Consider the following 21679-nt stretch of genomic DNA (forward strand, 5'->3'; position numbering starts at 1 on the left):
GCACGGAGCTGAAAGAAACAAGGTGGAGAGAAGGAGCAGTAAACATTTTTGGAAGATCACTCAGCTTTAACACGCCTTGGCTAGGTCTGGATAAAAAAGTGGGCACTGCAAATTTCTGGAAGAAAACGTCAGAAGAAGAAGTTGCTTCCAGCTCCTCAAAGTCTCAAGCCAGGTAAGTAACAGGAAAGCTGACCTTTCTCCCTTTTCCTGAGACTTTGGTTTAAGGCTCGCTGCTTAGAAAGAAAACGTCTAGAGAAAAGGTGAAGTTCTTAAGTTTCCAGTGCCCTCATTGCAGTAATTAACTGGCCATAAATGATGACTCTGGTGTGTGCATTCTGCTCAGGGTTGGTCTTTTAGAGGAGACAGTAAGATCCAAGGGCGAGGAGGAGGGGAAGACCAGTTAGGAGGTGCTGGCTCCAGTGGCAGGGTTCTTCTGTTCTGTTTTCAGTACTGCACAGCAACTTGTGTCAAGTTGTTTTATTTAGAATATGATAAGAGCTTATAATTGCTTTTCTCTCAACCTCAGTTTCCTCTCTTGCTGTCTCTCTCTGCCAGACAGAACAGCTCGTAGGTGAAGTTCAGGTGTAGGTAAGATGGACCTTCTAGAAGCGACCTCTATGTGCCATGGACTCTTGGGTTAAGCTCTCAGGGGGGTGGGCAAACACTGGCGTTTATCATGCTGAGAAGTTGCTACTGTCCCTCTCTAAAGTAAAGTGTGATCTTTGACATGATCTAATTAATCCAGGAATTTACTAGAGTCTAATTTGGAGGAAGGAAATAAAAGAAGTTTTTTCTGTGTACATAGTGGCCAAGTTGGGTTCCCCTAAAAAAAAAAAATCACCTTGAAGTGAGAATTACCAGTTTAGTAAGTCACTTTTAACTGACAAAGTCTCACTTTACTTTTTGAAGTAATTTTTGAGAAGCAGTCGATTGGTAGCCTAATAGTTGGATTTCTTATGTCCATAAAAGGCAGTAAGGTTTTTAAAAAGGTAGGCGCTAGAAAAGCAGAATTGTTTCTTTTCCCCTCCGTATGTGCTCTACAGAGCTAAGACACAGTTAGCTCTAAGGTAGAACCAACCTAAAACAGCCAGCCAGCTCCTGACAGTCGCCCTTGGAGAACTGGGGGGCTTAAAACAGCTGTGTGGATCTGACCGGCGTGTGCATGGGACAGTGAGCAGCCCTGCCTCACCCTTGCAGAGACACCCCTTAGGCCAGTGGGACCGACAGACCTCAGAACTAGCCAGGGTCTGGGGTTATGACAGACCAAAGGAAGCCTGAGTTTCCATCGCCTGTTCCCCTGACATTGCCGAAGGCAGCAGGACGCAACGGTAGGCAGCCGGCATGATCGCCAAGCTGGTGTCCTGGCCCGCCACTCCAGGCATGAAAATCGAGTTTGCCATGTGCGAGTGGCAAACCTGTCTCAGGGTGTTACAGATACAAGGTCTCTGAGACGGTCAACCCCTGGCACTGGCTTTTCCACTGTGGGGTGCTGGGTCCTTCTGTGCTGTCAGGTCAATACCCAGGGCATGGTTTCCTCATACTTAAGCAATTTTGTTGTTTTGTTATAAGCTTTAAGGCCCACAGAGATTGAAGTCATAGGAGCTGTAAAAATACTGGCGATTTCTTAGCAGAATATTGGAAAATTTGCTCCTCAAATGAAAAGTAGAGAGGAAGGCACTTAGGTTTTCATCCTCTTCATTGTATCAAAAACGTAGTGTTGCGTGTGTCACTAGAGTCGGGGAAGGTCGATGATGTTCACGATCGCTGATGGAGGCTTGCCCTTGCGTGTGTGCGTGTGTGTGCGTGTGTGTGTGTGTGTGTGTGTGTGTGTGTGTGTGTCTGTGTGTGTGTGTGTGTCTGTGTGCGTGTGTGTGTGTGTGTGTGTGTGTGTGTGTGTGGGTGTGTGTGTGTCTGTGTGTGACCACATCGTTGTCTGAATAGTTTGGGTGGACGTGGCATCATCTAAATAAAATGGAAAGGAAAAAAGGACTCACAAAAGTGGAAAATGATTTCAAATTGTGTCTTCTTGCTTAAGAAAACGACACCTTCAAAAGAGCACCTCCTCTGAAACGACCCTAAAGCAGCCCTTGAGGCTCTGGGGGGACATTGGTCTGGTTTCGGAATTGAGAACTGGAACGTCTGCTCACCCTTCGTTGTGGTGAGGTGGCCCTAACATCCGAGAAGTTAGAAATTATGCTGTTGACGGTGCTTCCATTAAGTAGGGCTTTGGGGAGACGACGGTGTGAGTTCGGCTGGCGGAGGCAGGCTCAGGCACGCACCTGGGCAGGAAACTTTTCTTTCCCTCACGGTATACTTTTAAAGGCCATCAGCACTTCGAATGTCGGAAAAAGAAGCCCTGTGAGAAAACTCTAGCTCCCACGGGAGGAGTCCAGTTCGGGTTTGGGCCTCAACTCAGCCTTCTCGGTTAAATAATTCGCTTATAGAAAGGAATCCATCTCCCAAGGCTTCCTGCCACCTCAGGCCATCCGTCTGGCAGAGGAGTCTTAATGGCGTGGACACATAGCCCCTCGCGTGGCCTCAGGCAGAGAGAGGCATCAACCGCGCTACTTGGAACAGGGGCAATCACAGGGTTCCTTCCACCGAAGAGCTCCAGGCTCTGGAGGGAGGCACCTAGCTTCTGAGCAGGTCGTCGCGTTGTGCCCTCTGGATGGCAAGAAAATTTTGGCTATTCACTGCAGAAATCAAGGCTTGTCACTGGGATCCAGGGGAAAGGTGGAGGGTCTAGGAACACCTGTTATCTTTCGAGACACAGAAGGAACAAGCAAAACTTGCCAGATTTGCTGCCTGGAGGCTGGACTTTGAGCAAATGGAGCCATCATCCATCGGCCTGAGGGCCATGAGCAAACCTAGCCAGTCCCGAATGTGTACAGACATGTATATGTAAGTGTACACCTGCCAGCAGCAACTCTCGCTCCAAGATCAAAATCAGCCATGACCTGTGGGAAGTAGAAGTTCCCGTGGATCATTATGACCCGTTCAGTTCAGGATAATATTTCATGTCAGTTCAGGCACCATCCTTGAGAGCCAGTCCCCTCCCCACCACAGTCAGGGGTGGGGTTCACTGTCCCCAGACACCTCCTGGTCCACAGATAACAACCAACCTTTTGAAAGGCTGAGAGGGGCTTCGGTGACACCTTGCTTAAACACAGGCTTTCGGAGACAGTGTCCGGTCACACGTGACTGTGCAGGATGTCAGTCATGCCACTTACAGCTGGAACGCAGTGACAGGCCAGGCCTGTCTTCCTGATGAGGCTGAACTTCTTTGTCAAACCATCTACAGAGCCCAGCACACCTACTAGGACATTCTGCAGCGTCTCAGATTCAGCTAGAATTTTCTCCACTATGCTTCCTTGCCTAGAGCTGCGTTTAAGAAACACCAGTGCGTGAGAAGTTGGCCGTTGCCAGGCCCTGAAGCTGTCCCCCGGTCTCACCGGTCTTGGTTCTCTGCGAGAAGTCACGGGGCCACATGGGACTTCTGTGGCCTTAGAGACTTGTGCCTTTGCGAGTCCCTTCCTCCACAACAAAAGTTTTAAAAGTTGCATTTCACAACTGCCTTGGCATAAAGAAGAATAGCCTCCAGGTTAGACTATGTTCACGTTTCCCCCTGGTTTTAAAAGAAGTCGAGACATGTCTGTGGGCCCCAGAAGTGCTGTGGGCCGAGGCGCAGACCCACCGGTCGAGCCTGGAGGCACCAAGCGAGAGAGCCCTTCAGGCAAGGGGCCCCGGCAGGAGTGGCCTGCCTCCGCGTCCTGGAACCCAGTTTGAGCCGAAACCGAAAGGCAAACCAGGAGGAAGAGAAAGCTGGGGGAGCGGCGGGAGTTGCGGGAGAGCCAGAGCTCAAGTCCTTGGGAGCCTGGTGGCGCCGGTTGGGGTGGGATCCCCGCTGTCCTTCCCACACTTGAGGTGGAGCCCCGCTCCCCACTCCTGGCTCAGCCCGGTCTCGCGACTGTCTGTGGGACACAAGCACACTGCAATGGTCCTTTTCAGAAGCGGAGTAAGAGTGGGGGGGAGCAGACATGACGTCCACGTGTCATTGAGGGGGTCTCGGTTGCTTCAACTCTTGTCCCTGCCGCGTCCGCACATAGGCGCCGGGGAGCGGGCTTGTCCCAGAGAGACAGTTCCACGCTCTGAGAAGGGTAAAGTCCACACCCGCAGGGCAAATGTGATGGCTTCCGTCCTGGTTCAATCCACCAAGTGCCATTCTCACACCCGACTCCAAGCAAGAGGCACGGCTGTCTTGCGCGCACGCTGAGCGCTCCACGCAGAGCACTGACCATCACGGGGTGCAAAAAACGCGTCCATTCGCAGCCCTGAGCACCTCGACAGAGTCCCTCCAGCTGTAGATCATCATGACAGGGAGTGGGGTTTCCTAGTCACACAGACATCAGGGCACCCATCGCTCCATGGCCCCTCGAGACTCAGCAGAGGGTGGTCTGATCTGTCAGATGCTGAAAAGATCCCAGCATGGAGACATGCATCCAAAGTGGAACTATTAAATTACTCTCTGCTACACCTGATGACAGGAAATGGGAACGATTCTTGTAAAAAAAAAAAAAAAAAAAAGGCATGTGAAAGAATTATGCTTTGAATTCTTGGGGTCAAGTTTCTGGTTCTCAGCTTGAGCAGGGGAGCCCTAGACTTGCTAAGTGCAACGGTGAGAGACGTGACTGTTCATGGTTTCTGGTTCTTCCTGCAGGTGGCTATGGTATGGATGCAACCAAGAAGACCAAGCGAGATGGCGCCGAGGTCACCGAAAGAAGTAAGTGCGTCCCATATTTCTTATTTATAACCATTTCACTAGGAGAGTCATAAAAATCTGGGGGCAGGAAATATAATCTGCTCATGACTCCACCACATGTTTGAATGCGTTGCCACGTTTACACGAGTTCCACTTGGACTTCGTGCCTTCCCAAAAGACAGCTCTTGCTGGCCTTAATGCTAGCATGTGTCACTGAAATGTGTCCTGCCTTTTCTTCAAAGAGGAAAGTTGTCATTTATGTGTGTAGTTTTCAGAATCAACATCTTATTTTATGTTTAGAAAGCAGGATTTATTGAGAGGACAGAAGAGCTCCCACAGTGGGAGGGGACCCGAAGGGGTTGACCCTGGATCAGCATTTTAAGCAATGGCATAATGGGCTGTGGAACAGACCCGCCACCGTTTATTTAGCCATTGCCCTACTTAGGGATGCAGGGCGACGTACATCGAAAGGGATAATATCTCAGTCATGGCAAAGACAAAGTTGACAAAAGACTAACATCACAGTGGAAATCTACACTGAAAATTAAAAACAGATATGCTTATTTTGTGAAACTGCCCGAAGGATACATTCAGAGACATTCAGAGTGGGAATCCCCCGGCCACTCTAAGTTAGGACATTTTTTCACTTAATCTGTGACTCTCATGTGCCTCAAATCAAAAACATCCTGGCTCCTCAGACTTGGAATTTTTGGTCAGGAAAGGATTTGGTTCTGTGTCAAAGGCAGACACGGTGAGGCAGGGGGGAAGCTCGAGGACCGCCACCCGAACCGAGCTGCCACCTGACTCTAAAAAGCCGCCCCTGTTTGGGGCATTGGGTGCTCTGCTCCTGGCCCCACGTTCCTGCTGGGACAACCAGGACAGTCGGGAAAGCGCAGCGTGAAGGAGGCGGCCAGCGGGCATCGCGTTGAGGGAGCAGGCACCGGCTGCACAACTGAGTGGACAGAGACAACCCTGCTCTGTTTCCCCTGTCTTGGCTCCTTTCGGCCCCTCCACATGTGTGTGCACATGCATGCCACACACATGTACATGTGCACACACACATGCCACACACATCACACGCATGCGTGCATTCACACACCATGTACGTGCATGTTAAACACATGCGCACACGCGCATGCACGCACATGCCATGTACATGCATTACAGAGGCGCACAATGCACACGCACGCACAGGCACCATGCATACACACATGTGCACACACATGCAACATGCACACGGGAAGTCTGGTTTACAGACAGGAGGCTCCCTCCAGGCAGGTGCTCCTGCCACCCATCAGAGGGGAGTGAGTGGAGACGGGCACCGGGGAGCACAGTGTGGGCCTGCCGTGGTTTCGGGACCCTGGCCCTCCCCGTGCTCAGGGAGGAAGAGGACTTTCTCCTAACCGGCGTCCTAAGACACCTGCAGCCTCTGTTGGCTCCACATCCTGGGTCTAGAGGAGCTCCACGCTGGGAGGAAAGGGACTTGCTCTTTGCGTCTGTCTCTGATGGTCACCGACTTCCGACCTCACTGAGCTCTGCGTGGGGCCCACCCAGACCCCTTCCCGCCCTCCCTCCCACACTCAGGGCTGGCCCTGGGGATGTCAGGATGAACCGGAAGGTCCCCGAGACCCCTCCCCATTTTCAAAGAGGTACGCAGCAGAGCCGGCCAGGGTGCTGGTCCCAGCTGGATTGAGAGGCCCTGGGAAGCAGCAGGGAGGCAGGGTGGCTTGAGACGCGGCAGCCTGGTCCCCCCCCAGCCTCAGGCCCGCCTCTTCCCTCACCTCCCCGCACGCAGGGCTGACTCTGGAGACGTTAGAATGACTCGTAAGGTCCTTGATCCAGTCCTGGCCCGGCTCTGACTGCCTGATGAGAGACGTCCGCACCGAGACAGCGCATGTTTCAAGTCAGCAGGCAACTTCCTCGTCTCCCAGGAGACATAAGCGTGCTTCCAGTGCATTAAGTCCCATCACTGCTGCTCATGTCTGCATTGCAGGCCACATTCCACCAAGCACAAGTGCGCCAAAACCAACTGACCTTGCCAAAACACAGAGGTCAGGGCGTTATACAGGATCTCATCTTTTCTTTCTCTTTTTCTAGTTATCACCGAAACGGTAATGACAAGACTGACGTCCTTGCCACCGAGTAAGTGACGGCCTCGATAGTCCCTTCCAACAGGTCACGTGTGAGGGACCCCACACCCACGTTTTCTGCGGAGGCTCGCTTTCCTGCAGGGCAAATCTGACGTATTGGAAGTCTTTTCTTAACAGCTGTACTGATAATTTAGAAACAACAAAATTCACCCGTGTAGAGTGCATGAGGCAGCAATTGTTAGCATATTTACTGATGTACACAGCCACTGCTATAGTCTAATTGTAGAACCATGACTCCCCAAAAGGAAACCTTGTGACCACAGGCAGTCACGCCCCACTCGCCCCTCCCGCAGCCCCCAGACACACACACCTACTGTCTGCCTCTAGATTTGCCTATTCTGGGCACTAAACTATTGGGAATCTACTCCCGCCTGAGCGTGGAGGTGGGAGGGAGCCATCAGCCAAGCTCTGGCCAAGTCACTTTTCTCTAGGAACTCTTTAGTGGATTCTGTCATTGTGGCCCAAGCTCTAAAGCTCCCCTTGCACCTCCAGGCTGCCTGGATCGCTGGGGATGGGGGGAGCCCACCCATCAACAGACCAGGTCAGAGCAGGGACAGTGGCCAGGGGACCACCAGCAGCATGGAGCTGTCACACGCCCCTCAGCACTTCCATGACTGCCATGTCTGGACAAGGACTGAGCCCTTGAAAACAGTGAGCCCAATCCAGTCCTGGACTCGGGAGCTTTCACCACCCACTGTCTTGTCTAATATTTAAACTTTCCTAACATGCAACCCACTCTGCTCCACCCAAGAGACTTTCCTGTCAAGCCAGGCGGAATACTCCGGAATATTCACTCCAGACATTAGTATCGAAAGATGATAAAACTGGAGTGTGAACACTTGTGCCTTGCAACGTAGCAGAGAAAGGGCCCTCCAACTAAGAAGGTCTTGGGGAGAAGCCAGGGAAGCCTTCCAGGGGCAGGGGACAAGGGCACCTGCTGGCCTGACCCTCACTGAAACCGCCTCCTGCTTTTGTCCCCGGCAGAAGGGGGCACCAGCAATGGCTACACAAAATCAGGCTCTGTCGGAGGAGGGAGCCGGCTGGAGAAGCAGAGCCTGACTCACGGCAGCAGCAGCAGCGGCTACATCAACTCGAGTGAGTGCCCGGGGCAGGGGTGGGATGGAGAGAGGAGCCGGGGAAGTCCCTGATCGGTGCAGGAGGGGGACTTCACAATGGCTTGTCCTCCACTCCCCGTAAATGACACTCAGCCAGGGAGGGAGCGATCGGAAGTCACCAGCGCTTGAAGCTTACTTGCCACGAGATGGTTCTCAGAGTCCCCCACACAAAGAAGTATCGTTAATTAAGAAGGCTTCATGGCAGGCGGGTATTCCCTGCTGAGGGTTTACAGTCTGAATGAACAACAACAACAAAAGAGACTTCACACTGGGATTGCCCTGCTGGGGAAGCTGGTGACCCCACACTGTGCAGGATTCCACCTGGCCTGCGTCTGAGGGCCTCTCGGCCTCTCGAACTAAAAGCAAAGCCAAGCGGGCGAAACAAAACAAGAAACACACACAAAGCCTCAAAGCCATTTCAAGACCTTGAGGCGAAACAAGAAGGGAAGACCCAAGGTCCCGAGAGTGGCTGGGCTGGGCGAGAGAAGTCCCCGCCCTCACTGTGGAGGGACACGTCCACCCCAGACCCCGGTCCAGCAGAGCTCATTTACGACAGTCTTCAGGACAGCCCTTGAGCTCTGTCCCCGTCCAGGCTGTGACTACACCGAAAGGCGGTCTGCTCGGAGGGCAGTGGCGCCCGCAGAGGGCCACTTCGGCCGGCTCTCCCGTCAGGCCCGGGCCCTCCTGGGGGTCTCCCAGAGTGTGCTCGGCCCCGCCCCCGGGCTCTATGACCCTCGGCTCTGCTGCAGCACTGAGGGCACCCGCCTTTCCCCACTCCAGGCGGAAGCATGCGCGGGGGTGCCTCCACGTCCAGCTACAGAAGGGCGCACTCTCCCGCCTCCACGCTGCCCCCCTCGCCAGGCTCGACCTTCGACAGGAGGACCCTCGGTACCCGCCACGGCGCCTACGAAGGTACCCATCCCACACAGCGCAGAGAGCTCGTCCCTTCCCCGAGTCAGTCCCGTCCTTCACGATTCGGGAGGGGCGACCCTGGTCTGCCCCCCATCGCCCCGCCCTCCATTTCCTTTGGAGACTTCCGTTAGGCAAAGGTCTCGTTCCTTCCTTCTTCCATCGTGTCACGTTTTCAACCAGCATTTTACCAAACACCTGCTGTGTATCTGACCCTGTGGGGGATGCCTTGATGGATGCTTAAATGAATCCGACATGGCTCTTGTCCTCAAGGAGCCCTTCCACAAGCCAAGAGGGCAGGCATAGACTATAACGCAACACAGACAAGGGCTGTCAGCAACTGAGGAACTCAAGGAAGACTGTGGAGGGGGTGACGTCTGAGCTGGGCCTTCCTGAGGGGTCAGGCTTTGATACCCAGGCAGAAGGGACAGTCCAGGCTGTGGGGGCAGCCGCCAAGACAGGCGGGCAAGTCCAGGGCATGGTGGGCAGCGCAAAGAGGGCTTGAGGGACTGGGGTCTGTGCCAGGACACAATGTTTAGATGTCGTCCACACACACCACTGGAGGCCACAGAGATTTCTGAGCGAAACAGACATCGTACTTGGGAAGCCATGTGCAGAGAGACTTGGTGAGCGAGACTAAACACAGTGGTGCTTAAGGGGACATCCTCAAGCCAAGGGGACAGCTAAGGGGACACGCTCAGTCGTCCACTGGGGGACATTGTGGCTGGCCAGGTTGGCCTCAGCAGAGGGGAGGAGTGGGAGGGCAGGACCCCGGGGGGCAAGGTCAGCTCTTGATTAAATGCAAGGAGGGAGGAGTCGCACATCCCTGAGGTGGATGGTGGTGCCAGCAACTGAGACAGGGGACCCAGGAGGACGCCCGCAGAGGTGTCAGTTATTCTTCCTGAAACAGAGCTGCACACACAGCTCTCGGTGGGGGTGGCTGGCAGTGGGGGACACAGGACGCAGGGTGGGGAAGAAGTGAAGGCCCAGACACCCAGTGGGGCAGCTACGAGGAGATGCCAGAGGGTCGTGAGACTGAGGGGTCTGCCAAGGAAGAGAGCAGAAGCAGGAGGGACCGGGAGGACAGAGCAGGGGATGGCAGGAGGGGACCCCCAAGGACAGAGACGGACGGGCTCTGGGGAGGGTGGCCAGGAGTGTCAGCGCCTTGAAGTCAGCGTGGAACGTTCTCAGAGCAGAGGGGCGTCGAGGAGGAAGGCACTCCGGCTCCACGACTCAGGCTCTGGAGTCCCTGGCGTCCGCCGGGCAGTGCTAGTGGGCAACCGACAAGTCAGAGGGCCACAGGGCTTGGTGACGGGTGCAGACAGGGCCGGAGAAGCGGGGGTGGGGCCCGGACACCAGTGTGATGAGGGCGAGTGTGAGCCGGCAGCCCCACCGCTGGACGGGAGCTGCCTGGGCATAGGGAGCCTGGATGGGCCGGCGGGGGGGGCGCTGCACTAGCAGGTGCCTTCCAGACCAGGCGGAGCGGGAGCTGGGGGCTTTGTTTTCAAACAGCCTGCGCCAGGGACCCGCCTTCGGGTTGGGGGGCCCTGGGCCTGACGCAGGAGACCGCTCAGGGCAGGTGGTCTGCTCGGGCTCCGGCATGGGGCCAGCCCGGTCGAGGAGGTGGGAAAAGGAGAGAGAAGCGGGAGCCCGCTGCGCCCTCTGTCCACAGCCTGCCCTGAGCAGGTCCGGGCCAGGACGTGGCGCAGCAGGCAGGCCAGGCGCGTCACGTCCCGAGCTCACACGCGTGTCTGCCGAGGGGCACGTCTCCTTCCCTCCTGAAACCGAAGGCTGTGGAGGTTCAGAAAGTTGTGACTGGGCGCAACCCACGCTCTTGGGAGCTCCGTGGGCCTCCGCGGCCGCCTGTCCCCAGTGTTTTCTCCCCTCTCCAGGGAGCTCCAGCGGCAACTCTTCTCCGGAGTACCCCCGGAAGGAATTTGGTACGTCGCTCCCTGTTTCTAAAGACAAGCCCGAACGAGGCACTGGGAAAGGCCGGGGGAGGCAGGCGGCGGGGGCAGCAGCGTCACGAGTCGGACGGGTTCTCCTGGCAGATCCCCCCTCTGCCAACCTGTGCTCTGCTTCCCTCTCCTGGGGGGCCTTAAGCAGACCACCAGCTGCGTTCGCTGGCTGTCACAAGCCCTTGCTCTGGGCACCACGGAAGGGCAGCCGTTCAGGCCAGGTCCGGGCTTGACCAGGTAACCCCGGAGGCCAAGCAGCGAAAGTGGGCTTCTGCCCTCCACGGCACACGGAGCCCTCCCGTAGAACACACGGATGCCTCGTGTCGCGGCACCGCCACTGTCAAGCGCCTGCCCAGAGGCCCCAGGCTGTGTCTTTGGTCCGCGGCCTCGGAACCCCACTGTGCATGTGATCGTTGAGGGCACAGCGATTACAATGCCATTCACGTGCCTACGAGGGGGAAACCAAAGCCGTCTCTAACAAAACACTGCAGAGAAGATGTGGCAGCCTTTTGACCCGTCCCACCAGGGCCGTCAGTCAGTCCGATGGGTTATGCTCCCGAGCGGGTTACCTCGGCTCACTCGGCGCTCCAAGCGTTCGCCATCTTGACGCTCGCTCAGCTGGCCTGACACTGCCAAGGCCCCTGCCCTTCAGCTGAGCAGCCATCGTTTATTAAGCATCCACTCCACAGAGAAGCCCCGTCTGGATTTAGACGCACGACGGCACTGACCCCTCCCGCCACGTGTCTGCCTCCATGTCAAAAACATCCAGCAGGCCACCTCTCCTACATGCCTCAGACAGCCTTTCTTTGTTTCTCAGCATCATCTTTGACCAGAGGGCGGAGCCAAACGCGAGGTGAGTGCTCCCCGGGGCTCAGTCCCGCTCTTTCAGCCGATGTTTTCTGAGCCGCTGACGAGTGTCCGTCCCTGGACCCGGGCGTGGAGGAGCTCCGAGGAGTGAAGACGGCACGCTTTCTGCCCTCCAAGTGTGGCGTGATCCTGGGACTCTTGGCTGGCTCTCTCGGGACGGGAGGGCAGTTAGGGGCCGAGACCCAACCGGCCACAGAGGTGGGAGCAAGAGGGGGTGAGCAGGCCTAGACTGTGCTTCTGGGGATCCCTGAAGGTGCAGGCGCCCCCCCAGGGGCTCGCTTCCAGTCCCCGGGCCGACCACACAGGACGTGCTTTACCTGGCTTTGCGCGCCAGAAAGAAACAAGAGCCCCTTTCCCAATGCTTCCCGGGGACAAAGGGCTCTGTGACAGCTGGCAGTCCCCTCCTGGGGACAAAGATATGGGAGGGAACCGTGGTCCTGGGAGAAGCTGCCCTGACCAGCTGTGGGTGGCGGGGTGTCGGGCTGGGCTGGAGGCGGAATTTTCGCGGGCTCAGCAGGCCCCGACTCCACACCTGGGCTCCCACGGCCGCATCGACTCGGGAACTCGAGTGGAGCGTCCCGGGCCCACCAGCTCGGGCAGCTGTCGACAAACACCAAAGCTCCTCCTGAAGCCAGCTGTTCATGCTGTCTCCCACTCCCCGCCCTGCCCACTTTCGCAAAGGGCTTTAGAGCCCTCCTGCACCACCCAAGACCACAGAGGCTGGAGAGAAGCCAGGCTGGCCGCGCATGAACGAATGGCGGGAAAGGGGCTGGCGGTTGCAGGTGGGGCGGAAACCTGGCTCCGCTGGGATTCATGAGACCATCTCCAGCAGCCAGGAGGCGCGCAGCCGGCAGGCTGGGGTGCGGGGGCCTCCCGTTCTAAGCAGCACTCTCCGCGGGCACCGCAAGGCCTCCTGTGCCCGGGACTCACAGATCTCTGAGCAGCCGAAGAGCGTCCACTCAGGCCTCCACGTCCAGGACCGGGATCCAGCTCCCCACTCACAGCCTTCTCCCTCTCTCCCGCACAGAGAGCGAGATCCGCGTTCGACTGCAGAGTGCGTCCCCATCCACCCGATGTAAGTGGTCACAGACTTGCTGAAACGAAGGGATCTGGGAATCCAGGGTGTCATGCGTGCGTGCACATGTGTGAGGGTGTGCACGCACTCCATCATGAAGCGCCTTCAAGGGCCTTCTGGGCACTGAGCCCTGGGTGCCCCGTTGAGTGCTGAGGAAGCCGTGGTCCCGGCTGCTTAGTGCCTCACAGACTAGCGGGGTGACAGGAGGTCAGCCCGAGCTGCCCCGGTGTGGAGGGGCGGCTCTGCAGCGGTCCATGGGTCGGCGCCACGGAGGCCTTCCTGGGTGAGGCGTGATGTGAGATGGAGTGGAGGGAGGGGGTCCGTTCCACTGAGGGGCTGAGCCAGCACAAGCCCGGAGGAAGAGTTCACAGCAGGCACACACAGGATGCCAAGACTAGAGAGGGTTCGCAGCAGGAGGGAGCAGAGCTGGAGCGCTGTGTCAGAGATCAGAGCCGCACGCTCTGGTCCCTGCTGTGGAATGCGTCGGTCCCTGGCGTGCCCGTCATGGGCTGTCCGACAACACTGACACACACTCAGCCTGCGGGCAGGAGTCAAGTACAAGGCGTGCGAGAAGAACAAGCGGGGCTGGCAACTCAGGGAGGAGCAGGGGCTGCCCAGAAGGCTGGGCGTGGGCTCGCCTCCAGGTCAGATCAGGCCATGGGGGCACTGGGAGGTCCCGGCAGGTGGACACGCGCTTCTGCGTGCCCTCCCCTGCCACGCCTCCTCTCTCCCCTTCTCACTGGGCACAGGGAGCTCTCGCCACGGGGTGCCTCACAGCGGATCCCCTGGCTGCCGGAGGGACGGGGTGCGGGGTCACGTGTGGACGCGCTTCATGTGCGGTACTGACAGTCCCAGGCAGGCAAAGTCAGGGACCCGCTTCCCACGCATCCCGTCCGGGGCTGAGACTCCTGTCAGACCAGTTGTTTCCAGGGACCTGTGCTCTAGCGAGCTGATCCCGAGGACAGTGTCTGCCGCCCGGCTCATCCCCGTGGCGTCTGCTGAGGTCTGATCAGGAAGCATCTCCGAGGGCTTCGGCCCCCTGGTGAGAGTCCTGGTGTTCATGAGGTCGCTGCCAGAACCAAGTGCCAGGCCGCTGTGTGCTGTACCCTGGCAGAACGCAAGCATTGCAGGGCCAGCCCAGAGTGTCCCAAGGTGTGCAGCAGATGCTGCTCTTCCTAGTAGGCAGAATGCCACCCACGGTCCCCTGGCTGCAGAGGGACTCCGGACAGGCCTGGGACTGACGGAGGCGTGGGGGCTCTTCTCAGGGACAGAGCTGGATGACGTGAAGCGGCTGCTCAAGGGGAGCCGGTCGGCCAGCGTGAGCCCCACCCGGAATTCCTCCAGCACGCTCCCCATCCCCAAGAAGGGATCCGTGGAGACCAGAACAGTGACAGCCAGCTCCCAGTCAGGTAAGGCCCACCGCCCAGATGCTGGGAGGCAGGAACATGGCGGCAGGTCTGCTGTGTCTGAAACCCAGTGGGCCCGGAAGGCCCTGGGGGCTTGGCCAGAGACGTCACGAAGCACACAGCCTCACCTCCTCGGGTGGCGTGGACGCGTGGTGTGCCCCTCCTGCCCTGGCTGGTCATGCACCCCGCATGCACGCTGTAGCCCAGGCCTAAGTCTGGAGATTCTCTCCCAGGAGACCCCCGACACTTGGAGGTGTCGGCAGGCTCCCGGACGGAGAACCTCGGGGAAAGCCGTGGCGTCCTCGCCCGTTCACTGGGTGGGTAGCTGCAAAGCGCCTCCTCCGTGCCAAGCACCTGGCACCGAGGAAGAGCCAGGGCGAGAGACACACGGTCCCTGCCCTCTGGACAGGGGTTCCCGGGGGAGTCAGAAAAGCAGCAGGTCCGGCCAAGCAGGGTGAGAGCCGCGGAGCAGGGGCCCGCCGAGCATGAGGCCGGTCCCGTGGAAGCAGGAGAGCGGTGGAGGGGGAGGAGGGGAGGCAGCCAGCCACAGCAGGAAGCATCCCTGCGCTCATGGCCGGAGAGAGTCCTAGAGCCACCATCTCCCTGCTGCGTTGGCTCCTCAGCCTGTACCTGGGCACTCTGCCACACGGCTGGCTGGCTCCCTCTAGACCGACAAGCAGAGCCAGTCCCAGACCAGGAGCATGGACGCCCCTCTCGGGGCACAGCACCCCAAGTCTGCTCGGCACGGGGCATGTTCCAGGAGGGGCGGCAGAGAAGGCTGCCACCCACACACTGCGGCCCCAGACCCGAGGGCGCCCCGCCCAAAGGGCAGAGTTCTCTCACTTTTCAGCCGCTCCTCCCAAGAGAGCTGCTCCAGCATCTCTGAAGATGGAGGAGTCAGCATAGGTTGGGAGGAAGACCATCAGCGGGGCGGCCCCGGGAGGCCGGGAGACAGCTTGGGAGGAGACGCTGGACCCCAAGGCAGAACGGGGCAACCCCATGTTGCACCAGCAGCCAGCGAGATTCCTAATCCGAGAGCTCGAGTGCTCACCAGCTCTGAGATTTCAGACAGAGCCACCCGGCTGCCCCGGGCTGAGGGTTCCTGGGACGCGGGACCTTCAGTGCCCAAGCCAGGAAAGTCCCAGCAAGCCAACGAGGCTCCCCGAGCGGGGCAGCGTGGATTCATCTCAGGGTGCGTGTGGCGTCTGTTCCAGTGTCGGGCACCTACGAGGCGACAGCCCTGGACGCCCACGCCCCCTCCCACGTGTGGTCCTCCACCCTGCCCGCGGGGTCCTCACTGGGGGCCTACAACAACATGACGGCCCAGAACACAGCGCTCCTCAACACCAACGCCTACTCCACAGGCTCAGGTACTCGTGGCCGCACCCCCTCGCCAGCCGTGCGCCCTCGCCCCGGCGCAGCGCCACCCTGGACGTGAGCACCCCAGGGCTTCCCAGGGAGGCTCCCTGCAGCCGCGCGTGGCAGCCTCAGTTCATCCCGGTCTCTGGGCTTCTGGGGGGAGGCTTCCTGTGGCCAAGCGAGCCAGCCTATTTTCAGGCTCGAGGGTGGCTCTTCTCACGGGCCCCTGCATGTGTGTGCGGCCCAGGGTGTGGGAGACTCTGTGGAAAGGACCCTGACGTGGATGCCAGAGACCCGCTTCACCCCCTGCGAGGTGACTGTGCGTCCTGGAGCTTGACTCCTCTGAGCTTCAGGGGCCGTCTCTGAGAAACGGGGTCACTCACAAGAGGGCTGGGGCTGGACCTCTGTCCCCGCCGGTCTGACCGCCCTGAGATCGCAGGCCAGTGTTTGGGTCTCTGCCGCCAGGCAAGGGTCCGGGTTTCCCTAAAAACAAAAATGCATCGAAACATAAAAACCCAATCCCGGCATCTCGGCGCTCCCGCAGCACCTGAGTCTGTCCTGCCAGGGCCGGGCACCCGTCTCACGACCTTCCTCCCCGCTCTGCAGTCTTTGGCGTTCCGAACAACATGGCGTCCCGCTCACCCACCCTGCACCCGGGGCTCAGCACTTGCTCCTCAGGTCAGTGTCGCTGTCTGGAGTCGCCTCTTTGGGGCTGTTTGGCTTTGAAACGTGGGGTGGCTCTCCGTGAGGGAACTGGGCCCGCTCCTGGAGAAGACGCTCTTTGACCCGGGAGTGTGACGGATGCTCCTCTGTGGCCTGAACAGAGGCCACTCAGGGCCTGCCCGCAATCACAGAGAGGACGCAGGCCTCGGGGGAAGTCCTCAGAGGACCCCGCGCCCGCGCCGACATGCGTGCTCTGAGCTGGGGCCCGGATATTCTGGGAGAGTCGGGGAAACGGAGGCAAAGGGGCTGAGGGAGTCTAGTTCGGGACAGACGCAGGAAGAGAAGCACGGCAAGCTCAGAAGGGTGCATCTCAGGTCTGTCAGCCCACTGGGGCAGCTGCCTTCAGGCCTTTTGCAAACACAGCTCCTTGGAGTAACCACACAGGGCAAACTCCGTCCCAGCTGAGCTTCCAGTGCAAACTTACGATGGCGAGCCACGCTTCCACACACGTCCCAAGAGCCCGTGTGCGGGGACCTGGTCCTTGCCAGGGAATCTGCCTCCTCCCCGGGGCTGTGACCACCACCCGAAGGGCCGCGGCCTCGCTCGTCTGCTTGGCCGACCGCGGCCACACACACCGTGCTTGGACCTCCACCGGCTTCCTCCAGCTCGCAGAGTCCCTCCAGGCCGAAGACACCGGCTCCGTGCTGTGCTCCCCATCTTCGCCGTTTTGCTCTGCAAAGTCCTGGCAGAACCAGGCCCCGAGGGAAGACGGGCTGATACCGAACCCCTCATCTTGTGCCCAAACACTAGGTGGGACTCACAGGAGCTGGTGGCTAGGGAGGAACGAGCTGCAGCACGTTGTCAAAATCAGACGCACAGGCCAGGTGTGGTGACTCAGCCTGCCATCCCAGCACTTTGGGAGGCCGAGGCAAGAGGACTGCCTGAGCCTGGGGTTTGAGACCAGCCCGGAGACTTGGCGAGACCTCGTCTCTACAATAAGTCACAAAAACTAGCCGGGCGTGGTGGCGTGCGTCTGTAGTTCCAGCTACTTGGAAGGCTGAGGCAGAGGATCGCCGGAGCCCAGCAGGTCGAGGCTGCCTGCGGTGGCCAGGAGCGTGCCCCTGCCCTCCAGCCTGGGCGACAGAGTGAGACTCTGACCCACAAAACAAACAAACAAGCTCTCAAGCCATCAAGGTGCCCTGGAAACCACAGAGGTGGTGAGGGGAGCTGTGTTGGCATCAAGAGAAGGAGGGCTGCAGGGAAAACAAAGCGTCCGCGCAGTCGGGGCTTCTCGGTGCCCACGTGTCCTACCCTGTGCCCATTTCCACACTGCGCGCCGAGGCTCCATGGGGCGCCACAGGGAACAAGACCCCTGCAGTGCAGGCCAGCCTTGAAAGATGGTGGCGCGCCACCTCTGACGGGCCCTATCGGGCCCTGTGTGCGCTCATGCCTCTAAGTTGTGAGGACTTCCCGCTCCATCAACGGGACTCCCGGTGGGTCTCGGTCTGGGGCAGGCGGGTGTCGGCATGGAGCGTCGGCCGCGCCACTGAGCGTGCGAACCGAGCCGGTGTGGGCGTCTGTGTCACCGGCCAAGGCACTGGCTGGGAACGCCTGGGGCTCAGGGGCTGCCCTCGGCGGGGGGCGTCCCTTGCCCCGCACGCCCACCCACCCTCGTCGCCTTCACAGTGTTTGGCATGCAGAACAACCTGGCTCCCAGCTCGGCCACCCTGACCCACGGCACGGCCGCCGCGTCCACAGGTCGGTAGCAGGGCTTGGGGCTCAAGGGCTGGGCCACCTCTGCAGCCACAACTCACAAAACCCCTTTCCAGCGGGCGGGCCACAAGGACCCACAAGCCCTGAAAAGTGGGCGTTCTTTCCCACCAAAGCGGCAGCACCCCAACCCTGCCCAGATAGCGTCCAGGTCAGACCGAGTCAGGCCACGGGGAGGCCGTCCTGTCAACACACCCGCCCCGTGTGGCTCCGCGCTCCCGCATCTCTCCCAGCCGGGCCGGCCAGTTGGGGGGTCTCACCAGCCCGCTGCTGTCCCTGGCAGCCGGTTGCCACCGCAAGTCGTATGGCACACCTTCAGGGAGCGGTCCTTGCCAGCCAGGGCCGGGCACCCAAGAGACCCGAGTCCCAGCCATCATCCTGCCTGCTGGGTAGCCGGACTGGAAAGTCTGACACCCAAGAACCCATGAGGCAACGAGGGGCCCTATGGGATAACAGCAACTGAGCTATGCACTGTGCAGAGCCGATGGCAAGGGCGCAGGAACTCAGAAGGAAGGAGACATGCAAGGAGGGTCCAGGAGGACTTCCTGGAGGTGGCCTCTGGAAAGGTCCCAGAAGGATGGGGAGGGCTACACCCAGGACCGTTCTGCTTAAACCTCATCGCTGCTGGAGGCAGTTGACTCATGGCCCGCGCTCACCTGGGGGTCTCTCTGCCAGGGCTGCTGGCTACTCCTGGGGCCCCATGCTGGCCTGGCTCACGTGTGCTTCCTCTCTCACAGCCTATGGCGTGAAGAAAAACATGCCGCAGAGCCCTGCCGTGGTGAACTCTGGTGTGTCCAGCTCGGCCGGTGAGTGCCACGCCCAGCTCCGGTCAGGCGGGTGCAGCAGAATCACTCTGTGTGATGCACCCACATTGGAAGAAGGAAGAGGACCCCCGGGTGGCCTTGGGTCTGCAAACGCAGCTCACCCTGAGGGCCCCTGGATGTGTCTGTGGGTGAGCAGAAATGCGATCCCCTGCACCTCTGCGGGTCAGCAAATGCAGCTCACACCCCAGACACCACCTTGTCCACACACTCTTGGCCTTGCCTGGTTCCGCGTGGCCCGTACAAGAGCAGGGAGCCCTTCAGAAGCTGCCAGCACCCGCCCTGCTTTCAGCGGGCGCCGTGTCGGCTTGGCCCACGCGCACTGTCGGCCCTCGGAGAGCGGCCTCCCCACTGCTCTGGTGCTGGTGTTTCCTTCCGCTTGGCATTCGTTCATTCAAGTTGCGTTGGCATCAGACACTGTTCTAAGTGCTGGGCATACAGCAGGAAACAAGACAGGCTAGATCCCGGCCCTCACCAAGCTGACAGTGTCAGTGCAGGCAGCAGATGACAAACACGTAGACAAAGTATATGGGAAAGTTACAGAGAAGGATACAGACCTTAACAAGCAGTGTGGCAGAGACAGGAGTGGGGGGGGAGTCAGGAAAAGCCTCCCCAAGAAGGAACACTCACGGCCTGGAGGGCAAAATGAACCCAGTCCGTCAAGGAAGGACCTGCCCGGCTGGGGGACCCCTACCCCTGCAGGAAAGGCCCTGTCGTCTCCAGGTGGGTGGCAGCTTCGCAAGCCAGCCACCAGTGCCTCTGCCGTCGGCGCAGCGCTTGGCGGCCAGGCCCAGCCAGGCCGGGGCGTCCTCGGTCCCCCAGATGGCTCACAGCAACCACCGGTGGAAGAACAGGAGGCCCTGACCCCCTGCTCGCCTCGTGGTCCCCTTCCTCCTCCTCATCCTTCTCCATCCTCTTCCGGTCGCGCCCTCCCTCGCGCTCCTCCTGACACCTTCTCAAACGCCCTCCTGGCCCGCTCCCTTCCTCCCCAGCCTGCACCGCGAGTGTCCAGAGCGACGACTTCCTGCACAAGGACTGCAAGTTCCTCATCCTGGAGAAAGACCACGTGCCCGCCAAGAAGGAGATGGAGCTGCTCATCATGACCAAGGACAGCGGGAAGGTCTTCACGGCCTCCCCCGCCAGCGTTGCTGCAAGTACGCCAGGGCTTGCGCCGGAAGAACGGCGAAGCGTGCGGGAGACCCCTGCCTCGCGGGGTGGCGGGAGCCTTTTCGTCAGGAAACCGCAGCCGTCCCGGTCTAGGGAGAAACGTCCCTGGACCGGGGTGCGGGCTCTGCCTTGAATGCAGACGAGCCGGGAGGATGCGGGCAAGAGCGACAGCAAGTCTCCCCACAAGCACAGATTGGGGAGCTCAGCCCCAGGGACGCGGGGCTCCCTTCTTACCAGGCCAGGCTTCACCTTCCCGAGCGGGGTGGGGATTGGGACAGAGCTGGGAGGCTGAGGAGAGAATATGCTGACTGTCATGGGGTCTGTGCGCAGCTTCCTTTTCAGAAGACACCCTGAAGAAGGAAAAACAAGCTGCCTACAGTGCTGACTCCAGCCTGAAAGCGGAAGTGAATGGTAAGAACCAGGGCGACGGCTGTCCACCTTCACGCAGCCACATGCGTTCGCCTCCTTGTCCTCTGAGCCCTTGCTACTTGCGGCCACATGGTCCATCCACCCACACATGGGCAGCACCTGGGAGGGTGTGAGAAGTGCAGAAGCCCAGGCTTGGCTCGGACTCCAGAGTCAGAAGCTGCATTGTAGCAAGGCGACGTGTGGGTGCGGGTTACGGAAGCAGAAGCCGTCCTCTGGAGTGTCTAGGATGAAGCTATCTTCCTGCCTTACGAGTTCTCCCATGATTTTCAGAACTGGCAGAAAAATGCTTTGCAGAGCATCTGTTTGCTTGACCTCTTTCGCTTCCCAAAAATCTGGATGCTTTCTTGGATAACCCCATGCCTTCAGGAAGCCCCATAGGACTCTCTCCAAACCTCGAATTTCAGGGTGGTCAGCAAAGGAAGGGAAGTTAAGGCACTGAACGGTGCAAATTAAATTGCCCACCACCTTGATGAGGCAGGCGATGGAAGCATGACTCTAAGTCTTCAAAGCCAGTGGTTCCTTACACTTAGGGTGGAGCTGGGGCCGTGGAGCCGACAGACCCTTTTCAGATTCCGGGGAAACCTGGACAGAGTCCCCAGAAAACCCGCGCATGCCCACCAGCGCTCACTTCCCAAGCGGCATCAGGGACTCACAACCAGCCAACCACCCCCAAACCCATCTTGCCATCCCAGCTCTCGCCACCCGGTCAGAAGCCTGTGTTCAGAGCCTCAGGACCGGGAAGGCGGCTCACGGGAAGCCTTCTCACAAGCACCTCCACGGTGTGAATGCCAAGGGCCCCCCTCACGGTCTTCCACAAACGTTTTGAGAGTCAGAGGCTTAAGGTGCCCAGGGGGTAAAGCACCATGCTTCCGGGCCACCACTGTGTGCCAAGCCATGTCTTCATCGACGTGACGGTTGCAAGTGTCAGATCCGTGGGGGCAGAGTCACTGGACGCCCGTGCGCAGGCTGCAAGGCGCCGGGGGCATGCTGACCAGAGCCAGCCCCAAAGCCAACGCAGGGACAGTCAGCTCAGGCCAACCCTGTGCTCGTGGTGCTGTCCTTCCAGGAGACCTGAAGACGGTGTCCACGAAAGGAAAGGCTGCGTATGCAGGTGGGCAGAAGGGCGGCGGCAGCAGGATCCGGGGCCGCTTGTGGCCACGCGCCAGACGGTGGCCTGGCCGGAGCCCGGGCCCACACGGTGCCCCTGGCCCTGGGGTTTCCCACAGGGCGG

At 59.3% G+C, this 21679-nt stretch overlaps 1 protein-coding gene across 1 annotated transcript in view; it reads left to right on the forward strand.

Moving 5' to 3' along the window:
* Positions 1-4728: 4728 nt before the first annotated feature.
* COL17A1 (collagen type XVII alpha 1 chain) overlaps positions 4729-21679 on the forward strand; it is a gene marked incomplete at its 3' end in the record, with an annotated part of 31006 nt that continues 14055 nt past the window's right edge. The window contains exons 1-15 of the mRNA XM_021706014.1: positions 4729-4780; positions 6857-6901; positions 7894-8004; positions 8805-8936; positions 10826-10873; positions 11709-11744; positions 12786-12833; positions 14099-14242; positions 15454-15609; positions 16205-16276; positions 17948-18019; positions 18769-18837; positions 19845-20006; positions 20350-20430; positions 21515-21646. Coding sequence (XP_021561689.1) covers positions 4729-4780; positions 6857-6901; positions 7894-8004; positions 8805-8936; positions 10826-10873; positions 11709-11744; positions 12786-12833; positions 14099-14242; positions 15454-15609; positions 16205-16276; positions 17948-18019; positions 18769-18837; positions 19845-20006; positions 20350-20430; positions 21515-21646 — 1360 coding nt within the window. The remainder of the gene's footprint in view (positions 4781-6856; positions 6902-7893; positions 8005-8804; positions 8937-10825; positions 10874-11708; positions 11745-12785; positions 12834-14098; positions 14243-15453; positions 15610-16204; positions 16277-17947; positions 18020-18768; positions 18838-19844; positions 20007-20349; positions 20431-21514; positions 21647-21679) is intronic.

The sequence above is a fragment of the Carlito syrichta genome, unplaced genomic scaffold, assembly GCF_000164805.1.
Source record: "Carlito syrichta isolate Samal-C Ts95f unplaced genomic scaffold, Tarsius_syrichta-2.0.1 Scaffold314878, whole genome shotgun sequence".
Lineage (NCBI taxonomy): Eukaryota > Metazoa > Chordata > Mammalia > Primates > Tarsiidae > Carlito > Carlito syrichta.